Source organism: Zootoca vivipara, chromosome 3 (genome assembly GCF_963506605.1).
Source record: "Zootoca vivipara chromosome 3, rZooViv1.1, whole genome shotgun sequence".
In the NCBI taxonomy this organism is placed as follows: domain Eukaryota; kingdom Metazoa; phylum Chordata; class Lepidosauria; order Squamata; family Lacertidae; genus Zootoca; species Zootoca vivipara.
This window is the reverse complement of record NC_083278.1, coordinates 120492649-120517221: the sequence shown is the minus strand read 5'-3', so window position 1 is coordinate 120517221 and position 24573 is coordinate 120492649. Positions and strand designations below refer to the sequence as shown.

Sequence of the window (24573 nt, the reverse complement as noted above, 5' to 3'; positions counted from 1 at the left end):
GCCAGTGCTCGGGGAAGAGCCAGACAATTTCCCTGCTGCTGCTCACAGGACAGACGAGCCTTTGTCCTGGAGTCTGGCACAGGCTAGGAAAGGAGGGTTCATTAAGCCATCACGTGACAAGGACCCTTTGACCCTCGCCTGGTGAGGCTCCTGGGCTCTGTGTCCTGGGCTCCAGGGCAAATGCCAGTGGGAGAGACTGGGATTTAGGTTTGAGCCACCCCAGAGCTCTGAACTGCAAAGCCCAAAGATCCAGTCTGGTTTAATCTTCCTCCTGAGTTTGCCAGCTGCTGCCCTCAGTGCCTTTCCAACCATTGCCTCTTGGCCTCAGCTCCACACCTGCTAGAGCGAGACAAAGTCTTCCACCTGGGCCTGAGACCCTTGTGGGGCTATGGGAGAGCCCTGACATTCTTAGTCATTTCATTGCCTTTCTATCCCATTGTATCTTTTTCTCCAGGGAGCTCAAGGTGGCACAGATAGTTTTCCTCATTTAAACCCCACAACAACCCTGTGAGGTAGGTTAGGCTGAGAGGCAGTGACCGGGAAGCATCATGGCTGAGTGGGGATTCGAACCTTGCTCTCCCAGGTGCTCCTCCGACACTCTGTCCAGTACATCTCCCTCCCTCTTCTCTCTTGGTGCCTTTCCAACCCAGCCTCTCTGGCCTTGCTTGCCATGCAGCTATCAACCAGGGGCCTGTTTCCTCCTTCCGGTGAGCCAGAAGTGATGCAATCACCTGACTGTGCCCTCCAGGAGATAGAGGGGGCAGCACTGCCTCCCCGCCCCCCCCCCCCCGCCCCCCATAAGCGGGGAATCTGTCTGCTCTGGACATAGAGCAATGAGCAGCTTGAAATTTAACTGCCTGGATTAATCATTACAGCAGAGGCCTGATAAGGCCGGCAAAAGCAGCATCCAGAGCTCTGAGCCTGTTCTTGGCCTTGAACCATGCGGGGCACCAAGAAATACCCTCATGTCATCGACACGCCAGACCAGGGCAAGTGGGAGGTAAGGACGGGAGCAGGAACTGGGAGAGAAGGGCCAGCACTTCCCTGCGACAGGTGGACCTGCCCCCAAAAGCAGGGGGGGGGCAAGTAGTCTGGCAGAATGGAGACCCCCCCCCAGCAGCAGCAGCAGCAGCAGGGCTTGGTGAAAGGAAGCCCTGCTTCTGAGGGGTGTGTGGGGGATGGGTGCCTGCATTTCTTCAGAAGGAAGCTTCCTTTGTCCGAGTGGCACCACCAGATAAGTAGAAGAGGGGGATGCGCCCAGCGCTTGCCCCTAGAAGAAGGGTCCATGCACAGCTCTGTCAATGAGCACTTGCCCTGCATGCAGAAGGCCCTATAAGTACATGAGAAGAGCCTGGCTGCAGGATCAGGCCAAGGATCCCTATCTAGTCCAGCTTCCTGTTCTCACGGTGGCCAGGCAGACGCCCCCTGGGAAGAAGCCCACAAGCAGGACTTGAGGGGCACCACCGCCCTCTCTGCCCATCTGCGATTTCACAGCAGGACCTCCTGTTGCCACAGGGCCCAGGGCTGCGGAAGAGAAGGCAACCCAAGTCCCCGCAGGGTTAAAGGTAAAGGTAAAGGGACCCCTGACCATTAGGTCCAGTCGTGACCGACTCTGGGGTTGCGCGCTCATCTCGCATTATTGGCCGAGGGAGCCGGCATATAGCTTCCAGGTCATGTGGCCAGCATGACAAAGCCGCTTCTGGCAATCCAGAGCAGCACATGGAAACGCCGTTTACCTTCCCGCTGTAGCGGTTCCTATTTATCTACTTGCATTTTGATGTGCTTTCGAACTGCTAGGTTGGCAGGAGCTGGGACCAAGCAACGGGAGCTCACCCAAGATGTTGAAAGAGGGTGGGTTGCTCTGTCAGAGTGGAGAGTGATGGCCTCTCTGGTTGGTATGGGTGCCTGAATGATAGAACCAGAGAACTGTAGAGTTGGTAGGCACCCCAAGGTCATCTAGCCCAACCCCCTGCAATGCAGGAATGACAGAGAATGAATCCCTGCCAGAGGGCCACCCAGCCTCTGCTTAAAATCCTCCAAGGAAGGAGAGTCCAAGGCTCTTATTGTCAGAAAGTTTTTCCTCCAACTTCAGAATCTCTTCCTTGCCACTTGAGGAGCCCTCCAAGGATGGGATATTCTCCCCTGTGTCCTGCAACATATCCTGGGAGGAGGTTTGATCCAGGACCTCAATACATTTCCAAGCCTCTTTCTGAGACTCGTTGAGAAGAGGCGCCCCATATATGGAGGCTGGATTACATTTCCCTTTGAGGCTGCACCCGTATAACACTGGTGTGTCTAATCATATTGTGTATGTCAGTCACAGTGAGTCATGGTTTTGGCAGGTTAGCATCTAAATAAAAATATACATTTAAGTCATGGATTTCCATAGCGGCCCTGTGCACAGGTGTTCAGTGGGGCAAAGATTCTGTGACATGTGTGGGGTCTTCAAAAGCCCGAGGGGAAAGTCAGCAAAAAATGTGCCACATGCCAAGGGAAAACCCACCAAAATGTCTAGGCAGGCACAGCTTCTCTCAGGGTGGATTCCAGCAGAGCTTGGAGGGCAGAGCCTTACAGCTGTTCTGCAGTGCTTATTGCCCCCCCTTGCGTCTGTCCCCCACAGCCCCCTCCCTTCATGCCTTTTTCTCCCAGCTGGCAGGGTATGAGGCTGCCTTGCCCATCACGGAGAAGTCCAACCCCATCACCCGGGAGCTGGACAAGGCAGACGCTGCGCAGATCGTCCAGCTGCTCAGAGACTGTGATGCAGAAATATTCCAGGAAGACGACGAAGCTCTGGTCAACTACAAGGTGACTCTGCCTCTTCCTGCCTACTTGCCTGGGATGGGGGTGATCTGGAATGTGACCCTTCAACACTGTAGAATCAGAGAATAGCAGAGTTGGAAGGGACCCTGTGGGTTTCCAGGCAGGAGTTGATCATGGTGAGGGTTTGCCAAACGTGTCTTCCTCTTAGGCTCATTTCTACTTTTCACCCTGAGTTTGTGCCTTTGGTAAAGGCTATTCTCCAATTGGAGCGCTTGCAGACCAGTGTTTCACATTTTTAAAGATTTGCCTTGAGGGCACCTTTAACCTCTTTTGTTGTCCCCTGTTCGCTTTGGAAGACCATATAATCAGGCATCCAAACAACATGATCAGTCCAACGATGTTGATGTTGGGTGCATTACAGTAGTCCAATTGTGAAGTTACCAACACACGAATGACAGCTAAGCTATCTGTGTCCAGAAAAGGATGTAGTTAGCACACCATCCTAAGCTGACATGAGGTGTCCCTTGCCACAGAGGTCACGTGAGCCTCCAGTAACAGAGATGGAACTGGGAGCAGCCCCAGACTACAGACCTGCTCCTTCAGACGAGGCACAACCATGCCCTGAACTGGCGAACCATGCCCCATCTTCTGCACCTGAGACCCACCTACACACACACACACACACACACGTCTCTGTCTTACCAGCATTGTCTCAGTTTGTTGGCAACCATCCTGCCCACTGCTGCACCTGGGCACAGGTTAAGAACAGTCATAGCTCCTCCTGATTCAGATGCGATGGAGAAATAGCACCACTGACACCCTTTTCTGTCTCCCCCAGAGGCTGTACAGCGAGTCAGTGCTGAAGACCATGGTGGACATAATTGCCAAAGTGCAGGAGGTGCTGAAGGTATGACAGGTGACACTGTGTGTGTGTGTGTGTGTGTTGTGTTGTGTTGTTGTTGTGATGTGTAGAAATGCTAGGAGAGGATATGATCATTAGATATTATCTTTCCTTCATCATGTTTGTGAGTTCAACAGAGTGCATCCCTTTGCAGCTTAAAAATAAAGCTTAAATAGGCTAGTTTTAGCCTTTTTGTTTAAGTAATTCAGGATGCTTTAAGGCAGACTGGATTCTCCTGGAATTTCCCCCTTTTCTCCCCCTTAAAATATTTGCTGTAGAGCAGGGGTGGCCAACTCCCAAGAGACTATGATCTACTCACAGAATTAAAAAAACTGGCAGTGATCTACCCCCTTTTTGGGGGTTCAGGTCAAAGTTAGTTGTTCAGCTTTTTTTAGGAAGGAAGCAGGCCCATTGGGGGGGGGTCAGGTCAAAGTTGTTGAGTTTTTTCAGGGAGAAGGTAAAATGTTGAGCTTTTTTTAGGGGAGCCACAGTTGTTCAGCTTCTTTGGGGGGAGCCAATGATCTACCAGTGATCTACCGCAGATGTCCAGTGATCTACCGGTAGATCACGATCTACCTGTTGGACATGCCTGCTGTAGAGTAACAGATGCAGCAGCTTTTTTCAGGCAGGCTTAAAATGGTAATTCAGTTACAAAGACATACTTAAGTCTAGCTTAAATGTAGTTTCTTCACATTTAGCTTCACAGCTAAAATGTAGACGTTTCTTCACATTGGCGGCAGATTGGAAAGACTAAGATACAACAATATGCTTGATTACCTTCTTCCCAAGGTGAGGGAAGTGACCTGGCAGGGCAGCTTACTCTATGGCATTAACCCCTTCATGCAGTAGCATGTTGGTTATATGAGGCTTGTTATCCCACATGTCCAGCTACAACCACAGTTTCCGCTGGATGGCGGGCAAAACTATGGTAGAGGCCAGGTATTCAGTTGCTTATGGGGAGGGGGGTAGAGGGTCCTTGGCAGCTGGGCCAGGATCAACTGAGTGGGTGGACACCCAGCCTATTTGTCTCTTCCTTCTTTCCTCAGGAACCAGACAACACGCTCATTGTGCTGAGTGGAGGGGGAGCCTCTGGCCGGATGGGCTTCCTCATGGCGGTGAGTGCCTCCTGCCTATGCCCTTCTCTTCCTCCCCTCCTTCTCCCCTGCCTCTTCCTTCTGCTCCCTCATTTCACACACACACACACACACACACACACACACACACACGGCATCCCCGAGGCTTGCCCCCTTGTCCCTGGGAGTCAGTGCTGGAGGGTTTGCCACTAAGCCTGGCTCAGGGCTGCACCAGGAGGGGGCACCTGCCTGGGATGCCACAAAGGGACTGCATTGCTAGGAAGGGCAGGCTTTGCACTGTGGCCTTTGGGGTGGTCCCTCAGAGCTGGGGGGGGGGCACAGGTCGCCCTCCCTGACTGTCTTTGTGCCTGTTTTTCCTAGGTATCCTTTAACATACTCCTGAAGGGGTTGGGGCAGCTGCCCCAGTACACATATATAATTGCTGGGGGGGACAGGTAAGGACACAGGATGAGCAGGTGGGTTGCAAAAAAGGCCATTTGGGACTCTAGGCTACTAGACTGGTGTGGGGGGTGTCTGGGACATGGGGGGCAAATGCATGTGCAAACGTTTCAGGTGCAGACCTGAGTTTGGAGAAGAGAGTCTTTTCATGTGTGCATTTGTGTGGTGCTGGTGGTAACTGGAGCTCTGGACTGCAGAGTTTCATGTTGGAGGGTTCAGAGTTTTGGGTGGATTTGGAGGGCAGGGTGGGATATTATTTATTATTTATCCTTCCTCTTACTCATTTGTGTGAGTTTGACATCTAGTTAGCAGTGTGTAAAATGACCATCCTCATACCCTCCAACATGTCCAAGAAGAAAACTAGGGTGCACACATTTCAGGCCAAGATCTCGCTTGAAAGCATGGCCCCTCAAAATCAGATGTCCTGATTAAATTGGGACAGTTGAAGGGTCTGCATCCCTTTGGAGCATAAGATGTGGAAACTTCTGGGAGAAGGTGGCTTAACCTTGTTACATAAAGTTTCAGAGCTGATCCCAGCAGAAGCAGCAGTGAAAACAAGAGAGGCAGAATCTGACATTATAAAAATATGGTTGAGATAAAAAAATGGAGTCTAGATTAAGCATCCTTCTCTTCAGCTCCATGGTGAAAAAGAGACTGAGGAGGGAGGAAGTGATAAGGAATATTTTCATTTGTTACTTTTCCTACCAACGGGAAGCAGAGGATATGACCTCACAGAGTGTCCTCTTTAGGAATTTATAGGGGATCTCCAGGTGTCTTAACCCTTTGCTTATCCAGCAAAACTTGAAATCTCATTTTGCCTGCAAATTCAGTTTCCACACAGACAAGTGCATTTCTGATGCCCCTTCTCACAGGTCTCTTGTAGCATCCCTGGAGGGCCCTGAGGACAATGCGCTGCTGGGTATTGAGGACCTAAACAAGGTGAGGCTGCTGGTGTGTGTGTGTGTGTGTGTGTGTGTGTGTGTGTGTGTGTGTAGACCCTTGTCTATCAGCACCCTCAGCTCCCCAGAGCTGCTGTTGCAAAGGAACAAGCACCAGCTACAGATTCTTCTGGTGGAGAGCAGCTCCACCACAGGGCCATCTAAAGGCCTTGGTTTCCCTTGCCTCACTGGCAGGAAGAGAGCCCACAGGAGAAATGGCGGGTGCCTTTGGCCCTGGGTGGAGGTGGAGGCAGCTGATGCTGGCCTAGGGAGGAGGGCTGGGGAGTGAGGGGCAGCAGCAACAGCATAACAGTGACACCTGCGCTCCCTTTTCTCTCTCCTCCTCCAGGTCTGTGAAGGGAAGAAGAAGGTCATTTTCTTTGGGATTTCATGTGGTTTGTCTGTGAGTATTTCATGCAGGACAGAACAGGAGTGGAGGGAGGTGGGGAGGGAGGGACCCTCCCAATTCCTGTAGTAGATGAAGGGATATATATCTCTGTTCCAGATGGGCAGGGGAGCAGAAGACGAGAGGGATGTTGCACCCCACCCCAGCCAGAAGGTTTCACATGGAGGACCACAAAAGCCACCTCTGACAAACTCCACACTGGGAGCCAGTGTGGTGTAGTGGTTAAGAGCGGTAGACTCGTAATCTGGGGAACCGGGTTCGCGTCGTCGCTCCTCCACATGCAGCTGCTGGGTGACCTTGGGCTAGTCACACTTCTTTGAAGTCTCTCAGCCCCACTCACCTCACAGAGAGTTTGTTGTGGGGGAGGAAAGGAAAGGAGAATGTTAGCCGCTTTGAGACTCCTTCGGGTAGTGATAAAGCGGGATATCAAATCCAAACTCTTCTTCTTCCCTCACTGCCAAGTCCTTAGGTGTGTCCAGTGGATATTTCTGCTGGCAATGGGGAAGGGCCACTGGAGCTCAGTGGTTGGATCATCTGATTTAAGTCACAGGTTTGATCCCCCAGGGCAGCGTCTCCAAGTGGCACAGGAGGAGAGCCCAGTCCACCGTCCCGCAGACCATGTGGTGGGCCAGACTATATTTTTTTTGGGGGGGGGGGAATTGAACAAATTCCTATGCCCCACAAATAACCCAGAGATGCATTGTAAATAAAAACACACAATCTACTCATGTAAAAACACGCTGATTCCTGGACCTTCCGTGGGCCGGATTGAGAAGGCGATTGGGCCGCATCCGGCCCATGGGCCTTAGGTTGCTTACCCCTGCCCTGGAGAGCTGTTGCCAGTCAGTGAGGCAACGTGTAATGAACTATGGAACCTGCTGCCACAGGAGGCAGTCATGGCCACTGACTTGGATGACTTTCAAAGAGGAGGCGACAAATACATGGAGCAGGAGAGGGCTATCAATGGCTGCTGGCCACAACGGTTACTAGTCTGCTCTGCCTCCACGATCGGAAACAGCAATGCTTCTGAATAGCAGTGGCCGGAAATCATGGGAGGGGAGAGTAGATGTGCTCGACTCTTCCTTGCAGGTTTCCCTTTGGGGCAGCTGGTTGGCCACAGTGAGAACAGGATGCTGGACTAGGTGGGCTTCCTTTGGCCTGATGCAGCAGCTCTTCCTTTGTTGTTGCGCTGAGTTTTGCACATTGGTGCCAGGCCTGAAAGAGGAAATATGGGTCCAGGAAGATGGAAGTAACCTTTCCTAATCCAGGGGTCCCTTTGGAGCTTGGCCTGGAGGAACATGGCCTTTGGAGCAGAGGCTGCCTGCCTGTGACTGCAACTAAGGCATGGCCACTGTGGCTGGTGCTGCCTCACACGGGCTCTGCTTGCTTGCAACAGGCTCCCTACGTGGCTGGGCAGCTGGATTTCTGCATGAACAACTTGGACATCTATGTCCCAGTTCTGGTGGGATTCAACCCAGTCACCATGGCCAGGTAAGGAGGGGGGGCAGGTCCAGAAGAGCTGCAGGGTGAGCTGCCAAACACTTTGCCGAGTCTGGCCAATTGGCCAACCCTGTTCAGAGCATCTCCTGTGCCAGAGGCCAGAGCCATCTCGAGCTTGGGAGGCGCTTGGCTGAGGCATCATCTTTACAGAGGGGGGAGGGGCGGGGCAGGGAGAAGAAAGCAGATAATGGAGATGGGTTGAGAATTAAATGTGTAACTTTAAATTTAAATCACCAATCCCATGTGTGGTGGGCAAATATGAGAGTAAACAGGCTGTGAAGCCCTTTTAGCAGAGTAAAAACACACCGACGCTTTTGCAGCTTACTAGAATCTAGAAATTAGGCAATTACACCTCTTATCCCTCTTTATTTGTGGTCTGCTGACTTTCCCCCCTCTGTGCCCTTTGCTAGGAATGAACCATACATTTCAGTAAGATAAACAAGAAATCCCCAGCTAAAGTAGAATGAGAGTGAGAGTGGGGTGGGATGCAATCTTCTTTCTGCTTCAGAGGTTGGGCTTTGTGAAATGTTCATCTGTACAAACCACACCATTAACAGTAATATGTAATAAACATTCTAAATTCTCCCTGTGGAAAGCAAGAGGAGGTCCATGTGGGGCTCTGGGGAGGGTGACCTTGTGGATGTGAAGGAAGTGATGAGGTGGCTTGGACAGTGTTGGAATCCAGCAAAGGGGGGGGGATCTGGGCAAGAGGCCCCTGCTTGCCCTCGCACACCCCACATCTTCCTACAGGACAGACAAGATTGAGGGTTTCCACTCCACCTTCCGGCAAGTGGCTGAGAGGATGGAGAAGCTGCAGGAGACCCACCAGGCCTTCATCCTCAATCCTGCCGTGGGGGTGAGCGCTGGGGAGCGGGGGGGGGGGCTTCCCTGTGCTTCCCTCATCAGACCTACCATCCCTGCACATCCACAGTACATACTGGCATTGGTGGAGCTGAGGATGGTCCCCTGGAGAGAGCAGCTCACAGATAGGGGACAGGGGGTGTCACCTCTGACTGAGCCTGTTCTCAGGTGTCACCTGCTGCACCTCCCTCAGGTGAGGCACCTGGAAGAGGCCCTCGGATGGTGATGGTTCTTCAAAAGGGTTTGGTGCCATCAGTCAGTGAGGAAAGGGTGTGCCATGGTCCCAAGCCAAACAGAGCCCCTCTGCAGGCAGGAGCCTGTTCTAGAGTAGAAGCCTCCCCCATGTGCACTCCATTCCCTGCTCTCCCCAGCACTCACATATATGAAATAAATGGAATTCAATAAGCATGTTTACCTGAAATCTACTTCCTTGCAAGTTCTATCTTTCAGGGCAATGTGTTTCGCCATCTCATAACAAGAGCTGCTGGCTGTGGGCCTCAGGGCATACTTTAGTTGTGCTCCAGTATAAGAGCTTGTTCCCAGGAAGGCCTCCGATGGGCTAGTGCAGGCAGGCAGGATTGCCAGCCCAGTCCATGGGGCCCTGATCTCTGGCACATCCTGGCAGCTCCATGGGGCATTGGGAAAGTCTCCTCTAAGGACCAGGCAAGGAACCTATCTCAGCCTGCTGTGCTCTTTCAGCCTGAAGGGCTCACTGGCTCATCCCGCATGAAGGGCGGCAGCGCCACCAAGATCCTTCTGGAAACTCTGCTCCTGACTGCACACAAGACAGTCTCCAAGGACAGCGAGATCTCAGAGAAGTGAGTTATGGAGCAGAAGCCAAGCAGGCCAGCCTCTGGGGGCTCCTCCATGGGGTGGGGAGAGGAGCCTCTCTTAGCGCCCAGTCCCTCTCCTGGCAGCTGACCAGCAGCACAAAGCCCAACAGAGTTCCCTCTGAACCCTCTCTGCAGGTGTCTTCTGGAAATCCTCCGCACCTACGAACGGGCCCACAAAGTCACCTATGGTCAGAGCAAGAAGATTGCTGCCCTTGTGAAGCAAGCAGGGACCAGGTGAGCCTCAGGTGGGCAGGAATCTCTTCACACCAACCAGAATTTATCTTCCTTGAACCTCAGCTCCTGTGGGCTTTGGCCTGTCAAAAACTCTCTGCCTCCCAGCACAATCTCTGCCTCTCTCCGCCGCAGCCTACAGAAGAAGGCTTATGTCTACCTGGTCGGCTGGCACACCCTGGGCATCATCGCCATCATGGATGGGGCCGAGTGCATCCCCACCTTTGGGGCAGGTGAGCCCTACCAGGCAAGGAGGGTGAATTGAGACTGGGCAGAGAGCAGTTCTGTGAATGTGGGACTCACCCCCTCCAGAATGTCCTCATTCACCAGGGCCAGGAAATGTCATGTGCTGATGGAGGGGCTGGAGGCGGCTGCAGGTGATTGGCAGGAGGTTCCAGTACGTGTGCATGAGTGTGTGTGAGAGAGGGTTCCTTCCTATGCAGACACATGAACTCACTTTTCTGCTTCTCCCTTCGTGGCACAGACATCAACGATGTCCGGGGCTTCCTCATTGGGGACCGCAGCGAAATGTTCAACAGAGAGGCTGATCTGATTGCACAGGCGAGTGGTCAGAGGAGGAGGTTGTTTGGACACCTCCTAGGCTGGGGTCTTCTCCTTCTTCACTTCCTTCTCTTTTCGGGGCTTCTACAGAAAGGGGACACCAAACCCAAATGCACAGGCCCAACCCCGAAAGCAAGAGGAGCTGCCCCCTCCAAGGGCCATCCACTTCTCCAAGGCACATGGGAGTTGGGCACACACGCCAAGCAGTGCCAGGGCATCCAAAATGACGGCTTTCATCTCATTTCTAGTAGATCAAGGCCAACCCATAACTCAAGACCCCCCACATGCCTTGTGGCTGCATCCCCCTCCCACCAAAGCCAGGTGTGGACAGCTTCTTCTTTCTGTCTTTCTTGTGCAGGGCCCCAAGTTTGCTTTCTCTGAAGAAGATTTTGTGAAAACAATCCTCCCATCATTGACGGAGCTGGATACCGTCCTCTTCCTTTTCACAGTGGATGGTGAGAGGTGGGAGGGTGAGGCAGGGGGGCAGAAGGGCCTCTTGGGAGATGTTGGAGAAAGGAGAATGTGTCTCCCCATGATTATATGGTTTATGGTTTATGTATTGTTTGTGACTTTTGTAATTGTGCTATTGCTGTATTGTTTTGATATTCGATTGGAAGCCGCCCAGAGTGGCTGGGGAGACTCAGCCAGATGGGCGGGGTACAAATAAATTATTATTATTATTATTATTATTATTAGACTGTGGAGGCTGAGATGGCCACCAACTTGGCTGCCCTCAAGAGGAGTGGTGGTGGTAGTGGTGGTGGTTTTATACTCTGAAGAAAATTCATGGAAGACACAAGGCTGGCTTCTGCCTGCACTTTCAGAGCCAAGATACTTCTGAATAGGAGCAGTTCCTGGGAGCCCCAAGTGAAGAGGGGGGCTGCTGCTGCTGCTGCTGCATTCAGATCCTGCTTGCGGGCTTCCTTTGGGTTGGCCACCGTGAGATCAGGATGCTCTGCTAGATGGGCTCCCTTTGGCCGGATCCAGCTGCAGGGCCCTTTGGGTGTTCTAGGGAGCCAGGAGGTGGGAGGAGGAGGGAGTCTGCAGCTCAGCAAGCACAGAAGGGATGGCAGAAGGGGGGGCTGCTGGAGCCAGCGCTCTGAGGGCTCCCGACCTCCATCCCTCTTTGCCTAGTTCAGAGCAGGAGGCGGCTCTGGGGTCCAGCCACCAACACCTCTAGCTGAAAAGAATCACAGTTTGCAAGGAACATGAGAAGAGCCTGTCCATAGTGGCTGGATCAGGTTATGGATGGCATGGGGAGGATACATTAATTACAATTGCCAGTCTTCCATGTGTATGTATGGGTTACGCAGAGAACCCCATCCTTGGCAGCAAAATATACGGTAGATGCTTGAAACTAGGCTGCAAAGATTGCCGTATTTTCTGAGCAATTCCAGCTGCTTGATGTTTTGTTTTGTTCTGTTTTCTTATATTTTGTTGGAAGCCATGCAGAGTGGCAGGGGCAACCCAGTCAGGTGGGTGGGGCAGAAAAAATATATTATTATTTTTATTATTACTCTTACTACTACTACTACTACTTCTAAGGTTAGCTGGCTTCCCCTTTTCTTACCCCTCTTAACAAAGAATCAGGCAACAACTTATAAAGTCAGTAAAATTAGTGTTTACTTACTTAGCAGTCTTGCATTGGATCACAGCAAAGGCAGCAGTAAAACTATGGGCAGTAAAATACTTAAGGGTTTCAAAATATATAGCTGATTACAAAATTGTATTGTGCAGTCAGGGAGATTACCAACATCCATCTGCCTTGAAGACATGGTGAATGGATGACATCACACAGTGTGCTCTCTCTCTCTCTCCACCTTTGACATTTCTATGGTCCAAATCTGCATGTCTAGCAATTTACAGCCCCTAGACTTCTTAACTGTTATATTTTGAATGCTAATCTCCTACACATAGGGGGGCCATCCTGCCCCCCCCCCGGTGCCCCTGGAGACAATCCTGGGCTGCCTGGACCAGTGGCTGGCTCCACATAAGACAGCCCCACCTGTGAGTCAAAGGCACTTGGATCGGCACCTCTCCCTCCTTTCCGGAAAGGGAAACAGCTGGTGGGGGAGTGAGCACCCTAAACCCTTTGCCACCAACACCCCTCTCTCCTCTCTCGACTGCAGACAACCTTGATGAAGTGGAGAAGTTGGTGGTTCAGGTGAAGGAGAGGACCTCCAATGTGCAAGCCCTTTCTCATGCCACAGTTGGGCAATACCTGCCGGTAGGTGCTGTCTGCAAGGTGGGCATGCTTGCAGGCCCTCAATACCTGATGACTGATGGCTACTGGTCACGATGGCTATGACCCATAGTCCACTGCCCTGGAGGGGCAGAATCACACATGCAAGAGGGCTCTGCCCCACCTATTGAGCAAGCCCCTTTCAGAGCTGGACCTTTTGGCTGACTGTTTCCCCTCCCTCTCTGCTTTGCTCCCCCCCCCCCCGCCGGCCAGGCCTCACTCAAGAAGCTCTTCCCCTCCATCATCAGCATCATGTGGCCCATCCTGTTCCTGGAGTATGAAGGCAAGTTCATCCAGGTGAGGAGGGGGCTGTAGGGAGCAGGGAGCCACTGACAAGGGGGGGGGGAGAATTGCTTGGTGTCCAGGCTGGACCTCCCCCCCGGCCTGGCCCTTCTCTGCCCACCCTCCACTTGCCCATTCAGCCCACCCCCTGTCCCTTTGCAGAGGTTCCAAAGGGAGCTCAGCACCAAGTGGATCCTGAACACAGTCAGCACCGGGGCTCACGTACTGAAGGGCAAGATCCTGCGCAATTACATGGTAGACCTGCGAGTGAGCAACTCCAAGCTCTTCTGGAGGGCAGTCAGCATCCTGCAGGTACTGGGTATCCCAGAAGGCTCCCCTGCAGGGCCATGGAGCTAGTCAATGGGTGTCCACTTCCCAGGGTGAGGGCTGGCCATCAGAGTGCCAGCAGAGTCTTGCTTGGGCAACAGCAGTGCCTGGTGCAGTGTCAGGCCAGCCGAGGCCTTCCGCTCAGTCCAGCTCCCTCCTCCTTCCACTTTCTAACACGGGGGAGGGGGCCTCTGAGACCCTGCCCGACTCTCAGTTTTGCTTGTATCTCAATCATCCACTAAGATGCTTTGGGAAGCAATGGCGGGCTTTATCCTTGTGATTCTCACAACAACCATCTTAGGTAGACTACTCATGGAAAGACAGTGCCTGGTCCAAAGACACCCATGAGCACCGTCAGGGCAACATGTGACATGAACCTGAGTGACGTTTGCTCACATCCCAGGCCCTCTGTGGGGCCACCACCTTGAAGAAAAAGCTGGGCTCAAGTCCCCACACTCAGGAAGGGTCTGTGTCCTTTGCCACCCCCTGACAGCCCCACCCAACTTCTCTCTCTCCCTCCAGAGGTTCTCAGGGCATCCGCATGCCAAGTGCCTGGAAGGTCTCCTGCAAACCATCTATGATCCTGAGCCGCTCTCGGACGCTCTCCGCACAGCTCCAGTCTCCAAGCACATTGCTGTAGCAACAGACAAGAGCAAGGTAGGCAGGTGTTCTCTCCCTCCCTCCCCCCCAGCTGGCCATCCCACTTCTCCATCTGGTCATCCCACACTTGTGCCATGACACAGGAGGTACAAGTCACACCAATCACATCTCTTATTCCTGTTTATTTGTGGTCTACTGACATTTCCATTCTCTGTCCCTATTGCTAAGAATGAAACACCTGTTTTAAAGATTTTACTTACATTCAATGCTGACAGCGAATAAATCAAAGTGGTATGCAGGTAAAAAAAATACTTCTTAGTTGCAAAATGCAAATTTAGTTTCCAAAATGGAGTCTGGGGAAAGGAGGAAGAAAAGATTAAGGTGCCCAAACCAATGGCTTCAAGTTACAAACAAGGAGACTTTGACTAAACATCTGACAGTGAGAGCTGTTTGGCAGTGGAACCTTCTCTCTCAGAAGCTGGCGAACTGTCCTTCCTTTCAGGTTTTCAAGCATAGGTTGGATGGCTTTCTGTAATGGGTACTTTAGCTGAGATTCCTGCATTGCAAGGGGTTGGACTAGATGACACTTGGGGTCCCTTCCAACACTATGGTTCTAAGATCTTTTGTCCTATTTCCTGCCACAGGAAATGCAGGAATACAGGAATTTTGTATTCCTTAACCCTTTCATATGCTTATTAACAAACATAATGGTCAGTTTGACTGCAGATTTCCCCATGTCTCTTCCATTTGCCCAGGTTGTACCCACAGCCCTGCTCTGCCTCCTGCGTAGCTGGTCGGTGCCAGAGGCCCGCGCCCGCCTGGATGCTGCTCCCTCCCTCCGAGCTGCCCTTGATGCTGCGCTGAATGCTCCTGGAAGGAAGAGGGGGGCTGACAAGTCAGAACCTGATGAGCAGAGCACATAGGGGGGGACACTTCTTCCAAGGGGTCCCACAGCCTCAAGCCCCAGATGGTCTTCCAAGCAGAGGCACTCAGCCTGATGGGAGAGGCCTCATCTGACACTGCCCTGCTGGTGCCGGCCAGGACAGGGATCCTGCTCTGCCAAGAAACAGGTTCTTCTTCCCTTTGGGAGATGGATCTGTGTCTCTGGGGAATGCCTTTTTTTGCCCCCTGTCTGGGTGGGCCTTGCCCCAAAACGACTCCCTTGTCTCAGGAGCTGCCATGCCATGCCATGCCCCTCCATGCCCCCCCACCATTGGGCTGCCGTGCTAGAGTGGGTTGTCAGCCTTTCCTGCCAACCCCTCCGATCTGTGCTTTCTCCTTGCCAGCTCACATCCCTGGCACTGCCACCTGTGCCCTCTGCTGCGAGGCTGGCTGGCTGGTGGACCATGGTGTGCTACTAGGGAGACAGGAAGGGCTTCAGATTCCCAGCCTGTGCTTCCACGGCCACCAGCACCCAGCTAGGCAGCGCAGACTGGGCACCATCCACCTACAGATTGAGCCCAAGCCAGGTGGGTCATGAAATGACTTGGGGAACCTTGCAAGGCTCACAGCAGATTGTCTGTGGTGCCTGTAGTCAGCATATGCTGGCAGTGTCATTGTGTGGCCTGGTGGGATGAGGGGCACGGCAGGTGGGTTGGGGGTAAAGGGCCTGGGTCCACCCTGCCCCCTGGAGTCCCTGCCCCTTTCTCTGTCTCAGTGCATGAGGTTGGCACAGCTCATTTCCTTCCTTTCTGCCCTGAAGCCGGAGGTTGACTGTGTTGCTCCTCCTGTCTTTGATGGGAAACCAGCTGGCGAGTTCTGGTCTCCTCTCTTTTTGTAATAAAAGATGTGTCTGTGGACTGGGTGTCCTGTTCTTGCTTGGTTTGGGGTGGGGTGGGTGACTGGAGTGCTCAGGTTCTAGAAAAACATCCTGAACCACCTGCAGGAATCAGACTATAATCTCTCTCCCCAAATACACACAACATGCAGACCATGAACTCTGAGGGATCCACGTGGCAAAGGAATGCTTCGATATGGCCTAGCTTGACCTCTCACTTGGATGGAGCATGTGCCCTGGGATGGCGTCATGGGTGGCCTTGACTGCACCCCACCCCAGCGAGTATCCCTCTTCGGCTGGCCCGGAAAAGTGACCCTTGCTCCTGTGCAAATGTACACAAAGGGAGGTGCATGTGGCTGCTGGGGGGTGTTTTGCTGTTCAGGAAAGGGAGAGGATGGAAGCCGTGGCCTTAAGCTCCCTGTCAACAGGAAGTCACCCACCCACCCACATTTGATCATTTAGAATCATCAGAGAAGGTGGTTCCTGCTGAGACAATGGCTGGTTTGAGGTTTTGAGAAGAAAGACACTGGGCTGCTTGATGGATCCCCAAAAGAAACTGGTAGGCTATTACACAGATTGAAAGTTGGCATTTGATTTGTCCTGCTGCCCCCAGATAACAATGTGGCTGCAGCATTCTAGACAAAATGAAGTTTCTGAACTATATTCATAAAATGCAATTAGTGCAATTCATCCTGGAGGTGACCAGAAAGTGATTGACTGTGGTTGCCTCTGACTTCTCTAAGATACATCACTGCCATACAGTTGGAAGTGGCAGATACATTCCTGGGAACTATGGAAGAAAAAATCCTTGTTAAATCCATCAGGACGTAAGAAGAGCATGGCTGCTGGATCAGGCCAAAGAGGGCACATGGCTGGGTGTTGCGAGTCTACCAACATCTGGAGGGCCACATGTGTTCCTCTTAACCTACAGTAACACACCTGGTTACAATTCATAAACCTTGAGTTCTTTGCATGGTTTAGGTTTGGCACTGGAGATGGAAATGCAATCTCCTGTATGGACAAGTCAAACCACAGTGTTTGCACTACCGAAGTCCCCCCCCCCCCAAGCCTGGGCAGTGCGTATGTTGTCTTCTGCTGCCCAGATGACGGCACCCCTCTCGGCCTCACTGATTAAGGTGTTGTTCCAGGTGCCATCCAACCTTGGTGGTGACTCCACTCCGTATTTGTGTAGTGTTTACTCCTGAGCGTTTTCTTCTCTCATAGAATCAGAAAGTTGGAAGGGAACCAGGGTCATCTAGCCCAACCCCCTGCAATGCAGGAATCTCAGCTAAAGCATTCATGACAGGTGGCCAACCCACGTGTTTAAAAACCTCCAAGGAAGGAAACTCCACCATTGGAAGATCTCCCCCAAGGCAGCAGATGTTTACGATAAGTTTTCCTTCTCCTAGATGGGCTCTTCTGTCCAACCAGAGGCTACTTAGGAGCAACCCACATGAAAGTTAGGGGCAATGTGGGGGGTCGGTGCCCCCTGGGACTGGTATGGCAGGAGGGAGGCAAGCAGTAGGGGGCGCCAGAGCCAAAGAGACTCCGCAGAACCAACTCAGACTACTTTTGCCCTTCTCCGCTGAGTTCTCCAAGGCAGACGCGAGCCGACAGCGCCACCCCAGGCGGGCCGGCGGGTGCAGACACAGCTCAGCTGCCCAAAGGACCTCCCGGGCTACAAGCCCCGCTCTTCCCCGCGGAGCCAGCCAGCCAGCAGCCGGCCCATAGCTGTCAAGTTCTTCCTTTTTTAAAGGGAAATTCCCTTATGCTGAATAGGCTTCCTCTCGATAAAAGGGAAAACTTGACAGCTATGAGCCGGCCCGTCGAACCGGAGCCCCGAGTGGTGAGGAAGCCCCGATCGATCCCGAGCATCGCGCCTCCTCCCGTACGGGCCCGCCCGCCCGATGCTTTTCTTCGTGTCCACTTGGGCCTGTAGTCTGGAGAGGCTCTCGGGCAGCTGGAAGGAGCCCCGCCCGCCCGCCCCTCCCTTCCCGGTCGCCAGGCGACCGACAACACTTCGAGGGGCCTCTCCTCCGCCTCCTCGCTCTCCTTTTTCGTGCGCCGCGAAGGACCCTCCAGCGCAGCCAGCAGGTAGAGCCCCTTCTTGCCCGGGCCCTGCGCCCGGGAGAGCCCTCCTCCACCCGCAAGCCCACCAGGAGCGTGGCCAAGAGACCGCTCAAACTTTCGGTTCCTAACTTAGCAGAGGAAGGTTTGTCTCTGCCCTTGAAAGGGGGGCGTCGACAGCTTCCCGGACCCTCTTGAGTCCTCTGAGCGCCCAATGCCCCCCGGTTCGATGGCTCAACAGCCGGGAGATCTGCGCACGGAGCAAGGGAGCGTCTGATCCTACTCCGCTCCCCCGAGGGGCCTGGGTTAGTCGGGCTCCGCGGGGCAGCCGCCCCGCTCTTGGCCGGCCTCCAGCGCCCTTCTCCTCCTTCTTCCTCCAGGGCTCAGGATGCCTCGCAAGCGCCGGGGGAAGACGCTGCCGCAGGCGCAGCCAGCTGGGACAGAACGCGCACCCCCCGGGAGCGGCGCCGAGGACTCTGGGGGTAGCCCGCCGCAGGAAGGTGCCTCGCCGCTGCAGGGGGAGCTGGAGCTCGTCTGCCGGGAGCTGGAGCGGCTGCGCGGGCGGCGGGCGCAGCTGCGGGCGCAGCACGAGCTCCTGGAGCAGGAGGCACAGCAGCTGCGCGCCGAGAGTCGGGAGTTCCTGGACTACGTGGCCAAGCGGGCGCAGCGGCGGGAGGGGGCGGCCGTGTCACTGGGCGACGAGAGCCAGCAGCTCCTAGCGCAGATCCAGCGCGAGCACCGGGAGCTGCTGGCCCGCTCCGCAGAGCAGGAGGCGGTGCTGCGCGCAGAGGTGCTCCGCCAGGAGGCCGAGTTGGCCCGGCTGCGCACCGAGCTGGAGGAACTGCGCGGTGTGCGCGCGCTGCAGCAGGAGCAGGCCGGCCGCGTGCGGGAGCTACAGCGCGCGCAGGCAGCGGCCCGCAAGGAGCACGTGCAGCGGCGGCAGGAGGCGGCGGCGCGCTTCGCGCAAGCCAAGGCGGCGCAGGAGCGCGAGGCACGAGAGCGGGCGGCGCGCGTGGCCGGAGAGGCGCACCAGGTGGCCGCGCGGTGCCTGCTGGAGCACAGCCGGGAGGCGCAGCGGCAGAACCGGGAGCTGAGGCAGGAGCTGGCGCGGCTGGTGGCGAGGGCACGGGCGCTGCAGGCGCACAAGAGCCGGCTAGAGGATCACGTGCAGCGCTTGCGGCGGCAGCATGAATCGCTGCGCGACTTGGCCCTCCTGCGCCGCGGCGAGAGCGACCGGCAGCAGGGACGCGCGGAGAAGCAGGAGGGCGGGCGCCCCTTCCCCGAGGCGCAGGGCAGACGAGCTGCCTCCAGGCCAGCCGCGCAACTGCTGAGACGGTGAACAGGGTCCTGGCGGTGAGAGCCTTAAGACGAGCCTACGAGGAGCCTGGAGGATCGATCAGGCCAGTGGCTCACCTAGTCCAGCCTCCTGTTCTCACGGTGTCCGACCAGATGCCTGTGGGAAACCGGCTGCAAGCAGGATCCGAGCAGAAGAGCGCTCTCCACGCCTGAGGCTGCCAGCATCTGGAATCCAGCATCATTGACTGTGGGACAGAGTATAGCCTCCAGGCTGACTAGTAGCCATCGCTAGCCCTCTCCATAAATTTGTGAAGGCCTCTATTGAAGTCATCCCATCTGGTGGCCAACGCTGCCTCCTGTGGGAGGGAGTTCCATAGTTCAACTATGCACTGAACTTTATCCCATCTGTACTGAACCCATTTTAATCAGTTTGGCTTAACTGCTGCTGTTGTAATATTACTTAATGTGGTTTAATATCTTATTCTTTCCCCAGTTTGCAATTTTTTTAGGTTGCTGCTTTACAAATTGCTTTGTAGAGGGGTGGTGAGTTGAGATAGAAAATCTGTTCATAAAACAGGATGGGAGGCAAGCTCTCATTCTGCAGGGACAGATGAGGGAAGCCATCTCAGGGGCTCTTCTGTACTTAAGGAAGCCTCACGACTCAGGCTAAGAAAACCAGGAGGTATGTTGGGGGTGCGGGCAGATCTTTGGCTGTGGTTCAGCAATGGTAAGGATCAGGGTCGTGACTTAGCTGAGCCAAGATAGCACCCAGGTGAGGGATCTCCCTACATCCACTCCTTGGCAATGTATGGTTTCTACCTGAGACATTTCAGGAGGCCTCTGGCCGGGTCACGTCACATTCTGCATGCAAAGCAGCTGCTCAGCCACTGACCTGTTATGGACAAAGGAGGGGCACCCAACCTACTCCTCAGAAGCATTGGCATGCTATGCGTAAGGGCCCAGTCTTATTCAGCATCTTTATCTGAATACGATTCTATGAATATGATTCTGATATGATTCTATGACACAGCAGAGCTCCAGGACACAGGAGCTTGCCCTGCTACTGAGCAAGACACGCCCACATGACCACGAACTTCTGTATGTTTCCCTCAGTTATACTGGGTTCCCAGTTTTCATAATAAGGCAAGGAAACCCCATTTTCTGAAGCATGGAAATTCACAAAAATTAGTCAAATAGATGGTTTTATTTACTTCAGAAAGGTGATAAAAATTGTGATCCCAGGGTGGAGGGAAGGAGACCTGACTCATGGCATGTATGGAACAGGGATGCCATAATTCTCAAGATGTGACAACACAAACTTAGGATACCCCTCCTAACTGCCAAACCAGGTGTTAACAGCCCTGACAAGGTGCCCCATGATATTCTTGTAAAGAAGCTGGTAAAATGCAGGCTAGACAATGCTACCATTCAGTGGATTTGTAACTGGCTGACTGACCGAACCCAAAGGGTGCTCATTAATGGCTCCTCCTCAACCTGGAGAGTAGTGACTAGTGGGGTGCCACAGGGTTCTGTCTTGGGCCCAGTCTTATTCAACATCTTTATCAATGACTTGGATGATGGGCTTGAGGGCAACCTGAGCAAGTTTGCAGATGACACCAAATTGGGAGGGGTGGCTAATACCCCAGAGGACAGGATCACACTTCAAAATGACCTTAACAGATTAGACAACTGGGCCAAAGCAAACAAGATGAATTTTAACAAGGAGAAATGTAAAGTACTACACTTGGGGGGGGGGGGAGAAAGGCACAAATACAGGATGGGAGACACCTGGCTTGAGAGCAGTACATGTGAAAAGGATCTAGGAGTCCTGGTAGACCACAAACTTGACATGAGTCAACAGTGTGATGCAGCAGCTAAAAAAGCCAATGCAATTCTGGGCTGCATCAATAGGAATATAGCATCTAGATCAAGGGAAGTAATAGTACCACTGTATTCTGCTCTGGTCAGACCTCACCTGGAGTACTGTGTTCAGTTCTGGGCACCACAGTTCAAGAAGGATACTGACAAGCTGGAACGTGTCCAGAAGAGGGCAACCAAATTGGTCAAAGGCCTGGAAACGATGCCTTATGAGGAACGGCTTAGGGAGCTGGGTATGTTTAGCCTGGAGAAGAGAAGGTTAAGGGGTGATATGATAGTCATGTTCAAATATATAAAAGGATGTCATATAGAGGAGGGAGAAAGGTTGTTTTCTGCTGCTCCAGAGAAGCGTATAGTAGGGCTCCCATACATCTGGGTTTTCCCATACATATTTGGGATTCATCCATTGGAAATAGTGTCCAGGCAGAATTTCCAAAAATCACAAAAATGTCCAGGAAAACCTGGACATACGGCAAACCATGTCAGAAGTGATTTTTTTTGGGGGGGGGGGTTGCAAAACAAAAAATTGTGTCCAGATTTTTACTTGTTGAAATATGGCAACCCTAGTATATTCCTAGGCTCTGCTCAGAGCTCAGACTCCATTTTAAAAACTAACTTTGTATTTTGTAACAAAGAAGTATTTTTTGCCAGCATATTACTTTGATGATTTGTTGCCTGCATTGAAATGTAAGTAAACCTTTTGTTTATCTTACTAAAACATGTAGTTCATTCTTAGCAAAGGGGACAGAGAGGGGAAAGGTCAGCAGACCACAAATGAACAGGGATAAGAGATGTAATTGCCTAATTCAGGCATCCCCAAACTTCGGCCCTCCAGATGTTTTGGACTACAATTCCTATCTTCCCCGACCACTGGTCCTGTTAGCTAGGGATCATGGGAGTTGTAGGCCAAAACATCTGGAGGGCCGCAGTTTGGGGATGCCTGGCCTAATTCCGAGATTCCAGTAAGCTGCAAAAGTGCCTAAGTATTTTTACTCTGCTAAAGGGGCTTCACAGCATGTTTGCTCTCAGTGCTCCCCCACATGTGGGATAGGAGGTTTTGATTTTACTTTACAGATTTAATCCTCAATTAAACTTCATCAGAAGCAATGTATTTATTTCCTGCTCAAAATATCTGCACTCCAGTCCAAAGCAGTGGTGCTGAGGACTCACCCAAGCCCAGTATGACGAGCATGCCTGTCTTGCACTGCCATCTTCTAGCCAGGCTGCTCACACAACAGCTTGAGCTCCTCATCTGACTTGTGTCTCAGGGGTGTGGATGGGGTTCTGGACCGACCTCTCCTTGCAGCATCGAGGAACAGCGAGGCTCCTTGCAGCCAGCTGGGCTCCTGCATCTTGGCAGCATCACATGGGGCAGGTCCTGTGCAAGGGGGAGGGCTCACCTGATGGTGCTTTGCACCAGGGCCGACCTGGCCACAGACTCCTTCACCCTCCTGGGCACCCCCCACCGCTGATGCAGAAGCTTCTCGCGCAGGTGGAACTCAAAGTACTGCTTTTTGTCAGTTGTAAGAAATCTTTCACATCCTGGATTTGCTCTGGGACTGGTTGTGGAAAGGTCTGTTGCTCGTGGTGAACTAGCTTGCCTGCCCAGCCCCTCAGGGGTGTGAGACCCCGCTTTCCCCAGGAGGCTTGTGGGACAGGGCTTCAAAGCGGCCTCCTGGTGGCGGCGGCAGAAGGCGGAGTGAGCACAACAAGTCCGCTCAGTCAGGGGGGGGCTCACTTGGTGGCACTCAGGGGCCTGCTCCCTGCCACCTGTGAGGGAAACCAAGGCTGGGGTCAGATCCCAAAGGACCAGATCCAGCTGGGCGGCATCCTGTTTACTGGTTGGTGGAGGCAGCTCTCTTTGGGTATCTGTGATGGCCCTGGCAGTCTGGCGGGAATCCCCGGCTGGCTGAAGTGGGACCCAGATCCCTTCCTCAGGCTTCATCTTCCCTTGGGCGGCTGCGGCAAGAGGACGCTTCTCTGCAGGAGGACATCCTTGGGCAAGGGGTGCCTGGCCCCAGCTTGGCTGCTGCCTCTTGCAGCGCTGGAGTTCTGCACTAGCATCCGCCTCCCCAGGCAGGCTCTGAGCCCCGTCCGGGTGGGCTGTGGCTGAGGGCAGATGGACCTGGAGGAGCTCCAAGGTGGCCAGGCTGTTCCAGGGGCCATCCCCACCCAGCTCCCGTATCTCAGTCCCTGGAAGACCTTCCCACTGCTTCCCAAGCAGGCGTGGCATTCCCGAGTCCAGTGGCCAAGGCTCCTGTGTTGCTTCTGGGCTGCACCAGCTTCTGCCGCCTTTGGCTGCCATGGTCATGGCAGAACAAGCCAGCAGTGCCGCAACGCTGTGTGGCTTTGGAGAGCTGCTCCCTTTCGAAGAGGGCCTCTCCTGCTGTGGGGCTGCCTGGGCCAGAGGTGTCCCGGGAGGCGGCAGCGGCCAGCAGAGGGCTTTGCAGACCCTCTTGGGGAGGCCCCACTTGCGATGCACTGCTTTCTCCCTCAGGTGGTGCTCCAGGCACTGCCTCCTCTCCACCTTGAAAAGGGGCCTCTGGTGGTCGGTGGCTGCCTGCGGGGCTGTGCATGCCAGGAAGCCCGGCAGGGCTGGCACAGACCTCTCCAGGGAGCTGTGCACCAGGCCAGGCAAGCCCCACAGCAGCTGCAGCCGCTTCCGTTGGAGGTGAGCTGTCAGCTGCTCTCGCATCTCCTGGCTGAGTAGCAGAGGGTCCAGCAATGGGGACTCCACCACTGTCCCGCTGCCCCGGCTTAGAGGGGGTGGGCAGAGATTGGCCAGCTCGGTGGCTTGCCAGTCTTCGGGACCGGCCTCCTGCCCAGGCTCCAGTGACTGCATCCTAGCCCCCTCGCCCTGGCTGCGCTCTCAGGGCCACAGACCCCTGGCCAGGCCTGGGTCAGTCAAGATCAGCCAGCTCCACACAGCTCTAAGACAGGCAACGGAGGAAAGCAAAGGGTCAAGACCTCTCTTGGTTTGGCACAGGAGACTCCTCCATTGCAGGGAGTTGCTGGTTTAGCTCCAAAGGCACTGAAAGGAGGCCTGCCCTATGGACCCCTTTCCAACCCGCTCACAGAGGGCCAGGCCAGCAGCGGTTATCCCATATGCACCAGCTACTCTCCCAGGCAATCCACCGTCCTCCTGCGGTTCCGTTTATCTTGTTGCTACAGCAACACATTGTGAGGTTAGCCTGGCACCCAGTGGGTGCAGCCACCTTCCCAGGACTGCTTCTCCTGACGGAGGGTTCTCAGGAGCAGCAGGGCAGAAAGGGACCTCTCCTGGGGGCTCCAGTGGGGGGGGGCTTGATGCGCCGGAAGTCACTGGAGGGGCACCCACAGTTTTTTGAAAACTCAATGCTCAGAAATGGGTACAGAAGAGAATCCATCCATCTTATTTACAAATCAATCTATAAGATGTGACATACAATCTGGAATTCATGCATTGTTACACCTGGGTATAATAACAATAATTTATTATTTATACCCCGCCCATCTGGCTGGGTTTCCCCAGCCACTCTGGGCAGCTTCCAACAGAAAAATGAAATGAAATAATCTATTAAACATTAAAAGCCTCCCTAAAC

The 24573-nt window shown here is 53.7% G+C and overlaps 3 protein-coding genes across 6 annotated transcripts; 2 read left to right on the top strand and 1 right to left on the bottom strand.

The window, feature by feature from the left end:
* Positions 1 to 848: 848 nt before the first annotated feature.
* GCKR (glucokinase regulator) lies at positions 849 to 17741 on the top strand. Of its 4 annotated transcripts, none has more exons than XM_035110810.2 (19): positions 849 to 1000; positions 2650 to 2805; positions 3599 to 3667; positions 4708 to 4776; positions 5116 to 5189; positions 6066 to 6132; positions 6481 to 6534; positions 7934 to 8028; positions 8788 to 8893; positions 9598 to 9716; positions 9867 to 9965; positions 10071 to 10195; positions 10447 to 10523; positions 10882 to 10978; positions 12653 to 12750; positions 12979 to 13062; positions 13210 to 13359; positions 13897 to 14031; positions 14730 to 17741. In XM_035110810.2, the coding sequence occupies exons 1-19, from the start codon at positions 941 to 943 to the stop codon at positions 14895 to 14897; spliced, it is 1902 nt and encodes a 633-aa protein (XP_034966701.1). In that variant the 5' UTR covers positions 849 to 940; the 3' UTR covers positions 14898 to 17741. The 4 variants fall into 4 exon arrangements, with proteins under 4 accessions (XP_034966701.1, XP_034966702.1, XP_034966703.1 ...); XM_035110811.2 differs by having other exon boundaries at positions 10098 to 10195; positions 14730 to 17740; XM_035110813.2 differs by lacking the exon at positions 849 to 1000 and adding an exon at positions 1007 to 1565.
* Positions 17742 to 17747: 6 nt separating this feature from the next.
* Positions 17748 to 22371, top strand: LOC118082643 (coiled-coil domain-containing protein 166-like). Its single transcript, XM_060273264.1, has 2 exons — positions 17748 to 17845; positions 18199 to 22371. Exon 2 carries the CDS (start codon positions 18207 to 18209, stop codon positions 19155 to 19157), a length of 951 nt encoding a protein of 316 aa, XP_060129247.1. The 5' UTR covers positions 17748 to 17845; positions 18199 to 18206; the 3' UTR covers positions 19158 to 22371.
* Positions 22372 to 22388: 17 nt separating this feature from the next.
* On the bottom strand, positions 22389 to 23834 carry LOC118082823 (uncharacterized). The gene has a single exon (XM_035110655.2). It carries the CDS (start codon positions 23832 to 23834, stop codon positions 22389 to 22391), a length of 1446 nt encoding a protein of 481 aa, XP_034966546.1.
* Between the last annotated feature and the right edge of the window lie 739 nt (positions 23835 to 24573).

Bases quoted from the DNA above. Each gene is read 5' to 3' on its own strand.
- GCKR (XM_035110810.2), top strand. From the start codon at position 941: ATGCGGGGCACCAAGAAATACCCTCATGTCATCGACACGCCAGACCAG. The intron at 4,777-5,115 runs GTGAGTGCCTCC...TGTTTTTCCTAG, and splicing joins GGATGGGCTTCCTCATGGCG to GTATCCTTTAACATACTCCT. The intron at 12,751-12,978 runs GTAGGTGCTGTC...CCCGCCGGCCAG, and splicing joins CAGTTGGGCAATACCTGCCG to GCCTCACTCAAGAAGCTCTT.
- LOC118082643 (XM_060273264.1), top strand. From the start codon at position 18,207: ATGCCTCGCAAGCGCCGGGGGAAGACGCTGCCGCAGGCGCAGCCAGCT.
- LOC118082823 (XM_035110655.2), bottom strand. From the start codon at position 23,834: ATGCAGTCACTGGAGCCTGGGCAGGAGGCCGGTCCCGAAGACTGGCAA.